This window comes from Salvelinus sp. IW2-2015, linkage group LG2 (assembly GCF_002910315.2).
Source record: "Salvelinus sp. IW2-2015 linkage group LG2, ASM291031v2, whole genome shotgun sequence".
Classification (NCBI taxonomy): Eukaryota; Metazoa; Chordata; class Actinopteri; order Salmoniformes; family Salmonidae; genus Salvelinus; species Salvelinus sp. IW2-2015.
In genome coordinates this window covers 23,306,614-23,321,278 of record NC_036839.1, presented here as the reverse complement: position 1 = coordinate 23,321,278, position 14,665 = coordinate 23,306,614, and the positions used below count along the sequence as shown (strand labels likewise).

The 14,665-nt window shown below is 41.4% G+C and overlaps 1 protein-coding gene across 1 annotated transcript in view; it reads right to left on the bottom strand.

Moving 5' to 3' along the window:
* LOC111972939 (semaphorin-5B-like) overlaps window positions 1-14,665 on the bottom strand; it is a 207,170-nt gene that overhangs the window by 85,947 nt on the left and 106,558 nt on the right. The window contains 2 exon segments of the mRNA XM_070447995.1: window positions 4,494-4,539; window positions 6,513-6,612. Coding sequence (XP_070304096.1) covers window positions 4,494-4,539; window positions 6,513-6,612 — 146 coding nt within the window.

Here is a 14,665-nt window from a genome sequence, read left to right as displayed (position 1 = left end):
CGTGTTCAGCCACGTAAAAACGTCTGCTTTTCTCCAGCACCATCTTATTGATATATAATGTGTGTATAGACAGTATGGACAGTATACGAATAGAAACGGTGTTTACAGCAGTATTTATATAGGATGAGCCTTGAATACAATATAGAATATAAATATGAAGTGGGTAAAACAGTATGTAAACATTAAAGTGACCAGTGTTCAATGACTCTGTATAGGGTAGCAGTCTCTAAGGTGCAGGGTAGACTACTGGGAGGTAGCCTGCTAGTAACAGTGACTAAGTTCAGGGCAGGGTACTGGGCCCTATAGTCCTCCAGGCAACACACAGGGTGACTCTAATAGCATCACAGAGAAAGGGAGGTGGAAAAAAGCGAGAAAYAGAGKGAGAGAGAGAGAGAGAGAGAAGGAAAGAAGGAAGGAAATAGGGTGTGTGGATGGGAGGTAAGGTGGGGGAGAATGAGAGAGTAAGGGAGCTATAGATAAAATAGAGAGAGAGAGAGAGAGAGAGAGAGGTAGGGAGAGAGAGAGGTAGGGACGGTGAGAGGAGGGATGTGGTTACAGTGATAATGGGTCTGCTTGGATAAAGACGGGACTTCCATCAAAATGTTTAATGAACAAAAATATAAACGCAACATGCAAAAATGGCAAAGTAACACTGAGTAACAGTTCATATAAGGAATTCAAGTCAATATAAATAAATAAATTAAGCCCTAATCTACGGATTTCACATGACTGGGCAGGAGGCCCACCCACTGGGGAGCCAGGCCTAGCCAATCAGAATAAGTTTTTCCTCACAAAAGGGCTTTATTACAGACAGAAATACTCCTCAGCACCCTCCTACAGACGATCCCAGAGGTGAAGAAGCTGGATGTGGAGGTCCTGGGTTGGCGTGGTGACACGTGGTCTGCGGTTGTGAGGCCGGTCGGACGCACTGCCAAATTCTCTAAAACGACATTGGAAGCAGCTTATGGTAGAGAAATGAACATTCAATTAATCTAGCAACAGCTCTGGTGGACATTCCTGCAGTCAGCATGCCAATTGCACACTCCCTCAAAACTTGAGACATAAGTAGCCTTTTATTGTCCCCAGCACAAGGTGCACCTGTGTAATGATCATGCTGTTTAATCAGCATTTTGATATGCCACACCTGTCAGGTGGATGGATTATCTTGGTAAAAGAGAAATTCTCACTAACAGGGATATAAACAAATTTATAGAGAGAATTATGAGAGAAATAAGCTTTTGGGGATTTTTTATTTCAGCTCATGAAACATGGGACCAACACTTTACATGTTGCGTTTATATTTTTGTTCAGTATATGAATAGGTCTGCAACACAGAATACTGCTTTGTGGTTGATACTTGCTCCAGTTACTTCTCAACCAATCAGTGACTCATTTCAAACTAGAGGACAGAAGGTAACGTAGACTGACTTTCACCCCATTTCAATACATGASCTCCATTTCAGGTCTGTGTGATTGTGCAGATTTAGCAGGGCTGAAGCCAGCCAACACTGTGGTCCCCCAGGATTGGGTTGTATCGCTCTCTCCTGCTTTGCAGGGGTGGTTACTGGTTAACAGGCTAACAGGCAGGAGAGGAGGGGGAGGGGTAGTTTGAAGCAGCGTCCTTCCATCTCTTTCATCTGTTTAGGCATACTGGCAGGCTCAGATCCTCTCCTCCTATTAAGTGGGCAGCAGCAATGTTCTGTACTCGTCGATTTGGACGCCTAGCGACACCTCCAGTTAGAACAGAACGAAGAGGGAGCCACTTTGTTTATCCCCCAGCTCAAGAAAAGCCAAGAAAGTATGTGTGTCTGTGTGCGTGCGTCTGTGTGTATGCCATGAAAGTGGGATATAGATGTTGAAAGATGGGCGTTTGATTCAGGACTGCCAGAACCGTTTTACAGAGTAGAGGAACTCAGTTGGTGAAACTCAGATTAAACAAACGTAAACCCTACGAACCCCAGTCCTCTTCCACATTCAAAAACAAGACAACAAGAGCACCAAAACAAAGCCCACATTGACATTGACTTTGGCACACTGGTGGCAGCTGCTCACATATTATGTCACTATGCTGTGACTGTTCTGAAAGAGCACTTTGTCAGAGAATCCCAAGACTGGGTGGTGACACGCTTTCATACACACATCTCAGTGTAGTAGAATAGGCTGTAGTGCTATAGTGCTGTAGAATCAGGCCAAACATACAGCCTTCACTCATCTCACTCAACCTCTTTCCTCTTCTAGTATTAGGCAGACCTGGGTTCAAAGAGTATTCATCTTCTTTCAAATACTTTGAGCGTTCCATCTCGCCAGGCCAGTACAGCTGTAGTATTTGATTTTTTTTAAACTACAGTACTGTACAGTACCAGTCAAAAGTTTGGACACACCTACTCATTCAAGGTTTTTTCTTCAGTGGTACTATTTTCTACATTGTAGAATAATAGTGAAGACATCAAAACTATGAAATAATACATATAGAGTCATGGAGTGAAAAGTGTGAAATCAAAATATATTTATATTTGAGATTCTTCAAAGTAGCCACTCTTTGTCTTGATGACAGCTTTGCACACACTTGGCATTCTCTCAATCAGCTTCTTGAGGTAGTCATTTCAATTAACATGTGTGCCTTGTTAAAAGTTCATTTGTGGAATTTCATTCCTTTTTAATACGTTTGAGCCAATCAGTTGTGTTGTTACAAGGTAGGMGTGGTATACAGAAGATAGCCTTATTTGGTAAAAGACCAAGTCCATATTATGGCAAGAACTGCTCAAATAAGCAAAGAGAAACGACAGTCCATCATTACTTTAAGACATGAAGGTCAGTCAATGTGGAACATTTCAAGAACTTTGAAAGTTTCTTCAAGTGCAGTCACAAAAACCATCAAGCTCTATGATGAAACTGGCTCTCATGAGGACCTCCACAGGAAAGGAAGACCCAGAGTTACCTCTGCTGCAMAGGATAAYTTCATTTAACTGCACCTCAGATTGCAGCCCAAATAAAAGCTTCACAGAGTTCAAGTAACAGACACATCTCAATGTCAACTGTTCAGAGGAGACTGCGTGAATCAGGCCTTCATGGTCGAATTGCTGCAAAGAAACCCTTACTAATGGACACCAATAAGAGACTTGATTGGGCCAAGAACCACGAGCAATGGATATTAGACCTTTGGTCTGATGAGTCCATATTCCAACCGCCGTGTCTTTGTGAGACGCAAAGTAGGTGAACGGGTGATCTCCGCATGTGTGGTTCCCACCGTGAAGCATGGAAGGGGTGGTGTAATGGTGTGGGATTGCTTTGCTGGTTACACTGTCTGGGATTTATTTAGAATTCAAGGCACACTTAACCAGCATGGCTACCACAGCATTCTGCAGCGATACGCCATRCCATCTGGTTTGCGCTTAGTGGGAATATKYTTTTTTTTCAACAGGACAATGACCCAACACACCTCCAGGCTGTGTAAGGGCTATTTGYCCAAGAAGMAGAGTGATGYTGCTGCTTCAGATGACCTGGCCTCRACAATCACCKGACCTCAACCCAATTGAGATGGTTTGAGACGAGTTGGACCACAGGAAAAGCAGCCAACAAGTGCTCAGCATATGTGGGAACTCCTTCAAGACTGTTGGAAAAGCATTCCTCATGAAGCTGGTTGAGAGAATGCCAAGAGTATGCAAAGCTGTCATCAAGGCAAAGGGTGGCTACAATGTAGAAAATAGTTTAAAAAATAAAATAAAATAAAAACTTGAATGAGTAGGTGTGCCCAAACTTTTGACTGGTACTGTATTTGAACCCAAGGTGTTTAGTGTGTCTGGTGTACACTAACAAGCTCTACAACTTTTAGACCGGTCCCATATCACCACCTGAGCCTTCAGTACAGTAGGCCCACTGTAACTCAATTGGTAGAGCATGGCTCTTGCAGCGCCAGAGTTGTGGGTTRGATTCCCACGGGGSACCAGTACGAAAAAAGTATGAAAATGTATGCACTCACTACTGTAAGTCGCTCTGTCTGCTAAATGACTAAAATGTCAATGTAAAATGTAAKWGTAGCTACCTCCATAAAGACATCACATTACCATGGAGACATGCCTCTCCACCCACCTGAGACCGGACTGAAGTAGAGGGAAWCACGCACACAGGCAGGCAAGGATACACGTCAACACAGACACACACACGTATATTATACGCACGCACACACTCATGCACACAATTAATCACACTCTTTCTCCATCCCACCTCATTCAAGGAGCTGAAAACACTCCAGTCCCAACCCACAGAATCAATAACAGCAAGCCAACGCTGTCTGACTGCTGCCAGGAACGTTACAGAGAGGAGCAGCAGACCAGAGGAGTACAGGAGGAGAAGAGAGGCAGGTCTGGGAGCCCAGTAAAAGAGGAACACTGGCTGCGGACGGATGAGCGTGGGTTGTTATCCACCAGTGGACCACACACACACACATGGATAGGGGAGAGGAGAGGACGAGGTGGGTTGGAAGCTCAGCTTACCTGGATGAGAGACACATTGTTGAGGCTCAATCTGAAGAGGAAGTTTCTGTGTAGAATCAACAGAGAGAGGAAATAACAGTTAGTTTAAACAGTTATAAARGTAATAAACACTTAGTTTACGTGGCAGTTACGTGTGTTTTTTTTCTTACAGTGAGTTCAACTCAGGGCACTGATATTTTGTAGTCACATAAGAACTCTCTGAAACTTGAAGTCGTTTCAAATACTCCAACTGCCAAACTCCACACCAGGCCCTATRCAACAAGCCTCAAAAGACTATATATTACAGTGGAGGCTCCTCAGAGGAAGAAGGGGAGGACTATACTCCRCAGTGAATTTCATAAAAATAAAAATATTGAAACTATACTAAATATATTCACGTCACCAAATAGTTGATAAAAACACACTGTTTTGCTATGAATATCTACTGTAGCCTCAACAGCACTCTGTAGGGTATCACCATGGTGTAGCCGGAGGACAGCTAMCTTCTGTCCTCCTCTGGGTACATTGAATTCAATACAAAACCTAGGGAGCTCATGGTTCTCAACCCCTTCCATAGACTTACGCAGCAATTATTACAACTTCCAGAGGACGCCCATCAATCTATCAGAGCTCTTGCAGCATGAGCTGACATGTTGTCCACCCAATCAAAGGATCAGAGAATTAATCTAGTACTGAAAGCATAAGCTATAGCTAGCTAGCACTGCAGTGGATAAAAYGTGTTGAGTAGTTGACTCAGAGAGAGAAAGACAATAGTTGAACAGTTTCGAATAAATMAATTTCTTTAAAAATGAAGGAGAAGCAAGAGAGAGAGCTAGCTGTATTTCATAGTATTTTTTCACTTTCACTTAGCTAGCAAATACAGCTAACTAGTTTAGCCGACTCAAACAGAGATATAAGCTATGTTAGCTAGCTGGCTATGGCTAGCCAACATTGGAAGTCTTCCAAGTCAAGGTAAGCTTTTGGTTTTATTAATTTATTATCACTGGGACCGCCGGTGTAACTACTAAACTGCATACTGACTGTACTGCATGATTGTAGCTGGTTTAGTAACGCATTAGTTCTAGTAGCTATGTTGACCATGACATTAGCTAATATGGTGACAACGATGTAGGCTGTATATAGTGGTTAGCGGTTATGATATGATCAGGGGTTTATCCATTCAAACAGATTCTMTTGAAAAACATTGCTTAAACGGAACCAAACGGAACCAAAAGGGGATAAACATACCTGAATTTGTCCAATAGAAACTCTCTTTTGCAACTGTTGGACTAATGATTACATCCTAGATCAGCTAGATGCCGGCAAGAGTGTGCAAGGTGGTATTGAATGTGTCAATGTCACCTTGATTACTCTAATATTTCATTCGACCTGTGCACCTACGTTGTAAACTTTCATTTATAGGCTAGGTTGTAGCAATCTCATGATGGGTATAGGGAAAATTAGAGTATCATGTAGTAGCCTAAACCTATCAATGTTACATTGAATGGAATATTGAATGGAATATGAATGACAGCCATGCTCATTAAAAAAACACGACACTGATACATGATTATCACTTTTAAATGATTCATCTCCAATTTTCAGCAGCAGTGCAGTATAGGACCAGGCAGAGTGTTTTGCATAAGGGTACATTAACACATGTATAAGGGCTCAATGAACAAATGAATAAGGGATAAATTAAGGAATGAATAAGGGGTAAATTAACAAATGAATTTAAGGGTACATTAACAAATGAATAAGGAGTAAATTACCTCATGAAAAAGGAATGAATGAACACARGAATAAGGGATAAATAAACAACTGAATAAGGGATAAATGAACACATGAATAAGGGATAAATGAACACCTGAATAAGGGATAAATGAACACATGAATAAGGAGTAAATTACCTCATGAATAAGGAATAAATGAACACATGAATAAGGGATAAATTAACAACTGAATAAGGGATAAATGAACAAATGAATATGGGATAAATGAACACATGAATAAGGGATACATTAAGGAATGCATTCTTACCTTGCCCCCACTATCAACTCATTCCTGGTCAGGTCAAGGGTCAGTTGAGAGTAGTCTCTCACATCCGGGTGGGAGAATATAGTGATCCAAGGACTCAGGGCTGAAAGAGAGGAATAAAGTAGGGAATGAGAGAGATTTAAAAGGAATCACAAAATTATCAATTACAATTAAGGAATCACCAAATMAAAAGGAATCACACAYGGCAGAGACTCAGGGGGAATGCTAATATGGTATGAATCTGAACTAACTCATTCAATCGAATTGATTAAAACAGTAGAATTCTTTATCTGGTTAAAAATCAACAGAGGCTGTCTTCCTCTGTGCCGCATACATTCACCCCTCAGTCACCCTACTTCAATGAAGAYAGKTTCTCCATTCTAGAGGGGGAGTCACTTTCAGGCCCAAGGCAACGTACTGGTCTGTGGAGACCTCAATGCTAGAAAAGCAGAAGAACTAGACACTATTAACAGTCATGGGGATAAACACCTACAGGAGAACAACAACCTTTCCCTTCCCACACACACCTCTCTCAGACCACCAGTTATCGAGAAAGTGGAATCCAACCATGAAGCATCACAGCCCAATAAATACATGGTACTAAACAGGCCTATAGATGGAGTGCAAACAGTACAGAAATCTACTAAAAAAGCAATTAGTAGCAAAAATCAAATCTCTCTTGGGCAACTTTTTAGCCTTAACATTCTCCTACAGCAATGAATGTGTACATTTGGCCATTTGGACATAAACTTTATATTTGACAAATTAGCCTCCTTGGCTAATCTTGAATAAATATAAGAGTCAAACCAAAAAGAATAGATCATGAAAAATGGTTTGATAATGATTGCAAAAAATCTAAGGAAGTAATTGAAAATATCTAATCAAAAACACAGAACCAGGCAACAAAATAACACCTTCAATATGGGAAACACTGAAGCAATACAATCACACCCTAAGAACAAAAAAGGAACAGCACTACCCTCCACACTCTAATTGACAAACAAGTAAACAAAACAATGGCAAAATCTACTCATGTTTTGTAGACTTCAAGAAAGCATTTGATTCAATTTGGCACAGAGGTATTGTTATAAACTAAAAGAATGGTATTGAGGGAAAACATATGATGTTATTAAATCAATGTAACCTAAAAACAAAGTATGGCGGTTAAAATTGGCAACAAGCAAACAGACATCTCTCTTCAGCGACACGGAGTGAAACAGGGTTGCACAATAAGTCCAACACTATTTAACATCTACATTAATGAATTGGCAAAAACATCAGAAGAATCTGCAGCACCTGGTCACCTACACAACACTGAAACAAGTGTCTGCTGTACGCAGATGACCTGGTGCTACTGTCTCCCAGTAAGGAGGGGTTACAGCAGGATCTAGAATCATCTCACAGTTCTGTCAGACCTGGGCTCTGACAGTTAACCTAAAAACTTGAATAAATGATATTCCAAAAAGGTCAGGAAATCAGGATCACAAATATAAATTCTAATTGGACACAGTTCTATTAGAACAAACAAAAAGACACACACTATCTAGGACTAGATATCAGCAACACAGATAGCTCGTACAGCCATGTGAAAGCTGAGAGACAAAGTCTAGAACCAATTGCATATATGGCAGCGAAGTATGGGGTCCCCTCTCTAATAATGAATTTACCAAATGGGCAAACATCCAATCGAAATACTGCATGCAGAGTTTTTGCAAGACTGTATTACAAGTGCAAAGAAAAACTCTAAATAGCACTTGTAGAGCAGAATTCGGACAATCGAATAGAAAGAAATTGCCATCAAATTGTACAACCATCTAAAACAAGCAACCCCTAAAAACATTTAATCACACAGCGCGTACAATGTCAAGATGATGAAACAAAGAAGAGTTCCCTCAGTCAGCTGTTCTGAGGCTCATTCACTAACCAAACCAACCCCATAGAGCCTCAGGACAACACTCAGAAAAATTGGCTTCCTCTCACAATTCCAATAAGTTTGGGACACTGTAAAGTCCATGGAGAATAAGAGCACCTCCTCCCAGCTGCCCACTGCACTGAGGACAGGAAACACTGGCAACACCGATAAATCTACGAATAATCGATAATTCAATAAGCATTTTTCCACAGCTGGCCATGCTTTCCACCTGGCTACCCCTACCCCGGCCAACATCTCAGAACCCCTGCAGCAACTTGCCCAACCCCCCACCCGCATCTCCTTCACCCAAATCAAACAGCTGATGTTCTGAAAAAGCTGCAAATTAGGATCCCTACAAATCAGCTGGGCTAGACAATTTGGACCCTCTTTCTAAAAAGGATCCGCCGAAATGTTTGCAACCCTTTACTAGCCTATTCAACCTCTTTGTATCGTCTGAGATCCTAAAGATTGGAAACTGCCGCGGTCATCCCCCTCTTCAAAGGGAAGACACCTTAGACCCAAACTGCTATAGACCTACACATCCTGCCCTGCCTTTCTAAAGTTAATAACAGATCACCGACCATTTCGAATCCACGACCTTCTCCACATGCAATCTGGTTTCCGAGCTGGTCATGGGTGCACCTCAGCCACGCTCAAGGTCCTAAACGATATCATAACCGCATCGATAAAAGACAGTACTGTGCAGCCGTCTTCATCGACCTGCCAAGGCTTTCGACTCTGTCAATCACTGCATTTATCGCAGACTCAACAGCCTTGGCTTCTCAAATGACTGCCTCGCCTACTATTCTCAGATAGAGTTCAGTGTGTCAAATCGGAGGGCCTGTGTCCGGGACCTCTGGCAGTCTCTATGGGGTGCCGCAGGGCTCAATTCTCAGCCGACTCTCTTCTCTGTATATATCAATTATGTCGCTCTTGCTGCTGGTGATTCGCTGATCCACCTCTACGCAGACGAAACCATTCTGTATACATCTGGCCTTTCTTTGGACACTGTGTTAACTAAACCTCCAAACAAGCTTCAACGCCATACAACACTCCTTCCTGTGCCTCCAACTACTTTTAAATGCTAGTAAACTAAGTGCATGCTCTTCAACCGATCGCTACCCGCACCCTCCCGCCCGACTAGCATCACTACTCTGGATTGTTCTGACTTAGAATATGTGGACAACTACAAACCTAGGTGTCTGGTTAGACTGTAAACTCTCCTTCCAGACTCACATTAAGCATCTCCAATCAAAGTTAAATCTAGAATCGGCTTCCTATTCGCAACACAAAGCCTCCTTCACTCATGCCGCAACATACCTCGTAAAATTGACTATCCTACCGATACTTGACTTTGGCGATGTCATTTACAAATATAGCCCCCAACACTCTACTCAGCAAACTGGATGTAGTCTATCACAGTGCCATCTGTTTTATCACCAAAGCCCCATAACTACCCACCACTGCGACCTGTATGACCTCGTTGGCTGGCCCTCACTACATATCCGTCGCCAAACCCACTGCTCCAGGTCATCTATAATTCTTTGCTAGGTAAAGCCCGCTTATCTCAGCTCACTGGTCACCAGAGAACAAACCACCCTGCACGCGCTCCAGCAGGTATATTGCACTGGTCATCCCCAAAGCCAACACCGCTTTGGCGCCTTTCCTTCTAGTTCTTTGCTGCCAATGACTGGAACGAATTGCAAATCATCGAAGCTGGGTCTTATATCTCCCTCTCTAACTTTAAGCATCAGCTGTCAGAGCAGCTTACCAATCACTGTACCTGTACACAGCCAATCTGTAAATAGCAACCCAACTACCTCATCCCCATATTTTACTTACCCACTTGCTCTTTTTGCAACCCAGGATCTCTACTTGCACATCACATCTGCACTATATCACTCCAGTATTAATGCTAAATTGTAATTATTTTCCCCTCTGTGGCCTAGTTATTGCCCACCTCCCTATCTTCTACATTGACACACTGTACATAGATCTTTCTATTTTTATTTTATTTTGTGTTATTGACCGTACGTTTGTTTATGTGTAACTCTGTGTTGTTGTAGCACTGTTTTGCTTTATCTTGGCCAGGTCCCAGTTGTAAATTAGAACTTGTTCTCAACTGGCCTACCTGGTTAAACAAAGATGAAATAAAAATAAAATACAATATATATAAATCTGGCACAACCTAATCATCATAAAGCAAAAATAAAAATATCACCTATTGGAAAGATACTACAAAAAAATATATGTAAACATCCATGCTATTTGGCTCTGAACAGACAGCACATGGTGGCAGACAATTTGACCACTGTGACTGATAGAAAACTGAGGAAAACACTGACTAGATAGAGACTCAGTGAGCACAGTCTGGCTGTAGACACCAGTCATCAGAGGCAAACTTGGCTGCCCAGAGAGGACAGGCTGTGCTCACTCRGCTCCYGGGGACGGGTAGAGACAGAGCTGCATTTCCTATTACACTGTGAKAAATAATCAGACCTAAGAGAAATRTTTCTTTCCCAAAATTATCATTCAGTATAAAGAATTTAAAAAATAATAATAATGTATTGGGTGAAAAGCCAAATATATGTCCCCCTGCCACAACCTGAGTGAAAATTGTAATGTAATGTCAATAATATTTCCCATTTTGTTTTTGTTTTGACTTTCATACCATGTCATGTGGCTTCTCAGTCATGTTGAGACTCGTCTACTACTATTGCTTTAATGTATTAATATTCTCATTAATATTGTTGTTGTAGTTGCTGTTAATAGTAATCCCATTTCCACTACTATTAGTATTACTACTATTGTTGGTCCCACCATTTTTTGTTATATGTATACTTTGACAATGTAAGTAATTTAACATGCCATGTCAATAAAGTCTACTGAATTGAATTGTGAGAGAGAGAGAGAGAGTTAAGTTAATTAAGGACCACAGAGACTGTTTCTCTACTATATTGTAACATGATAAATCTGTCAAACTCTTGGCCTCTTGGGGCAGCGTGTTCAGTAGAGTTAAATTAAAGGTGACAGCAGCATGAGTAATGTCTGAAATAAATCGAATAAAGAGATTCGGAACATGAACACTTCTAATTCAAATTGAAGTGGGTTACAATAGATGTACTGAAAACACACTGGAAACACCCTCTGCTCTGATATGGTCGTCAMGATCTATTTTGTGTTGTTATAGGTTCAACAAAACATAGTGTATCTTTCTTTACATTGTCATGGAAACAAACAGCACCGATTTCACCTTTGCATATGGTTTCAGTAGGCCTATAATGTAAACGTACAAAGTAGCATCTAAGAGGCACAGATGTCTGTTAGTGAGAAACGACCTATGCTTTGTGGTTTGCAGCAGCAGTGAATGAGTTATTGAGAAGATTGTGATTGTGTCCAGCTACTGGCAGCCTCCTCTGCTCTACTCCCTTCTGCCCCGTGCCCCGTGCCCCCTGTGGGTTCCAGCAGAGAGGGACAATGCTGTAGCCACATCAAGTCCATAGCCACATCAAGCATACTGATCCAAATGCAACACAACGCACAGTCAAAACTACCCCTTCCAGGACACACGCCAGGATCCCAACCCCAGCCACAGCGCCCGCCATTTCAGACATTTGGCACTCGCTTTCACAGATCAAAACAACTTCTCCCAGCAGAGTCACAGGGAGTCACACAGTAGAGTGGCYGGTCATTTAGTGTAGAAGAAAAAAGACACAAAAATAACATTTTCTACCAAAAGTGCCCAGCTGATCTCCATGTGACCTGAGCGTGGGTTTACTAAATGGATTTCTCCACATGGGAGATTGTAAGGCAAATGGGATTTTWAATTTTTAGATGTAAAACACAATATTGCAGCAGTTGGATGCTTAGATTCATAATTTTAGTGTGTTCAGTAGCATATTACATGGCAGAAAGCCTTTTAAGACATTTACATAATTCATTGTGGACTTAAAAAACAATTTCTTCCACAAATAATGGGGATAATTTTTGCCCCCTGCAAGACAACCTTGGACAGCCTCAGTTTGTTTACTGRAAGAAGCTGCAAAATGCATTTGCCATTTAGGGAGGAAGTGAGTGCTTGAATAAAATAAAATAAAATAAACTAAACAGATTAAAGAAAAAAAGAAAACTCATTCTGATTCATCTCTCTCCAGATATTGTGAACTAAAATACAACCTTACTATCAGCTTGAGAGAGGAAATTCATAGCCGGGATGATATAACAATTCACACTTAACTGAATTCTTGGCAAAGCTCTTGGGAAAACCAATTAGACCCACAGATTTCCAATACATTACAGGCTTTAACTAAACCAGCGAATGAAAAGACTACATTAGGATTGATTAGAATCATATGGCCCCATTATCCTGAGCATCCTTTATTAAGACATAGTGAGATGGGAGCAGAGTAATCATAGGGATGGATTATTAAGACAAAACTAGACGATAGCAGAGTAATCATACACTCTTAGAATAAAGGGTTTCAAAAGGGTTCTGCGGCTGTCCCCATAGGAGAACCCTTTTTGGTTCCAGGTAGAACACTTGACTTCCATGTAGAARCCTCTGTGGAAAGGGTTTCACAAAAAAAACAAAAGGGTTCTACCTGGAACCAAAAGGGTTCACCTGGGACCAAKAAGGGTTCTTCAAAAGGGTTATACTATGGGGACAGCAGAAGAACCGTTTTAAGTTCTAGATAGCACCTTTTTTTCTAAGAGTGTATGATGGAGCTGATGGTATCTCATCCACTAAGCATGGCAGGTATCACTGAGATGTTCGCAGACACTCTTTAAAGGGACAATCTGCAGWTCAAACAATAACAACGCAGTCACCAATGTTTTGGTACACTAGAATTCCTAGACAGAGCTATGGATGCAAGAACAGACAATCCATGAGAAATTACAGTTTTAACCATGTTTTGAGGATATATAGTACAATAACATTGTTTACAAACAAGGAAGTTATACCAACTTCTATTTTGGGTTCTGAAGGTGTATGACAGTTGAACTAAGCTCAAGAAGGCAGTTTTATAAAGTTATATTCTTTAAGATCAATAGGTATTCAGTATTCGCCAAAGTTTGGAACCACACTACTCACTCCAGGGTTTTTCTTTATTAAGACATCAAACTATGAAATAACACATATGGAATCCATCTTAAACAAATCAAATATATTTTATATTCTTTAAAGTAGCCCTTTGCCTTGACAACCACATATGCTGAGCACTTGTTGGGTGCTTTTCCTTCACTCTGCGGTCCAGCTCATCCCAAACCATCTCAAGGTTTGAGGTCTGGTGATTGTGGAGGCCAGGTCATCTGATGCAGCACCATCACTCTACTTCTTGGTCAAATAGCCCTTACACAGCCTGGAGATGTATTTTGGGTCGTTGTCCTGTTGAAAAACAAATGATAGTACCACCAAGCGCAAACTAGATGGGATGGCGTATCACTGCAGAATGCTGTTTTTTAAATTTCTTTATTTCACTTTATTTAACCAGGTAGGTCAGTTGAGAACAAGTTCTCATTTACAACTGCGACCTAGCCAAGATAAAGCAAAGCAGTGCGACAAAAACACAGGAGTTACAACATGGGATAAACAAACGTACAGTCAATAACACAATGGAGAAATATATATACACAATGTGTGCAAATGTAGTAAGATAAGGGAGGTAAGGCAATAAATAGGCCATAGTTGTGAAATAATTACAATTTAGCAATTAAACACTGGAGTGATAGAATGTGTGCAAGTAGAGATACTGGGTGCAAAAAGAGCAAAAATATAACAGTATGGGGATGAGGTAGTTGGGTGGGCTATTTACAGATGGCTGTGCACAGGTGCTGTGATCAGACAGCTGATGCTTAAAGTTAGAGGGAGAAAAGTCTCCAGCTTCAGTGATTTTTGCAATTAGTTCTGGAGGAAAGGTGGCCAAAGTAGGAGTTGGCGATGACCAGTGCAATATACCTGCTGGAGCACGTGCTACGGGTGTGTGTTGCTATGGTGACCAGTGAGCTGAGATAAGGCGGGCGCTTTACCTAGCAAAGACTTATAAGTGACCTGGAGACAGTGGGTTTGGAGACGAATTGAAAGCGAGGGGCCAGTCACGAGGAAGCATATAGGTCGCGTGGTGGTAGTATATGAGGCTTTGGTGACAAAACGGATGGTACTGTGATAGCAAATTGGATGCAGTCTGAGTAGAGTGTGGGAGGCTATTTTGTAAATGACATCGCCGAGTCAAGGATCGGTAGGGAT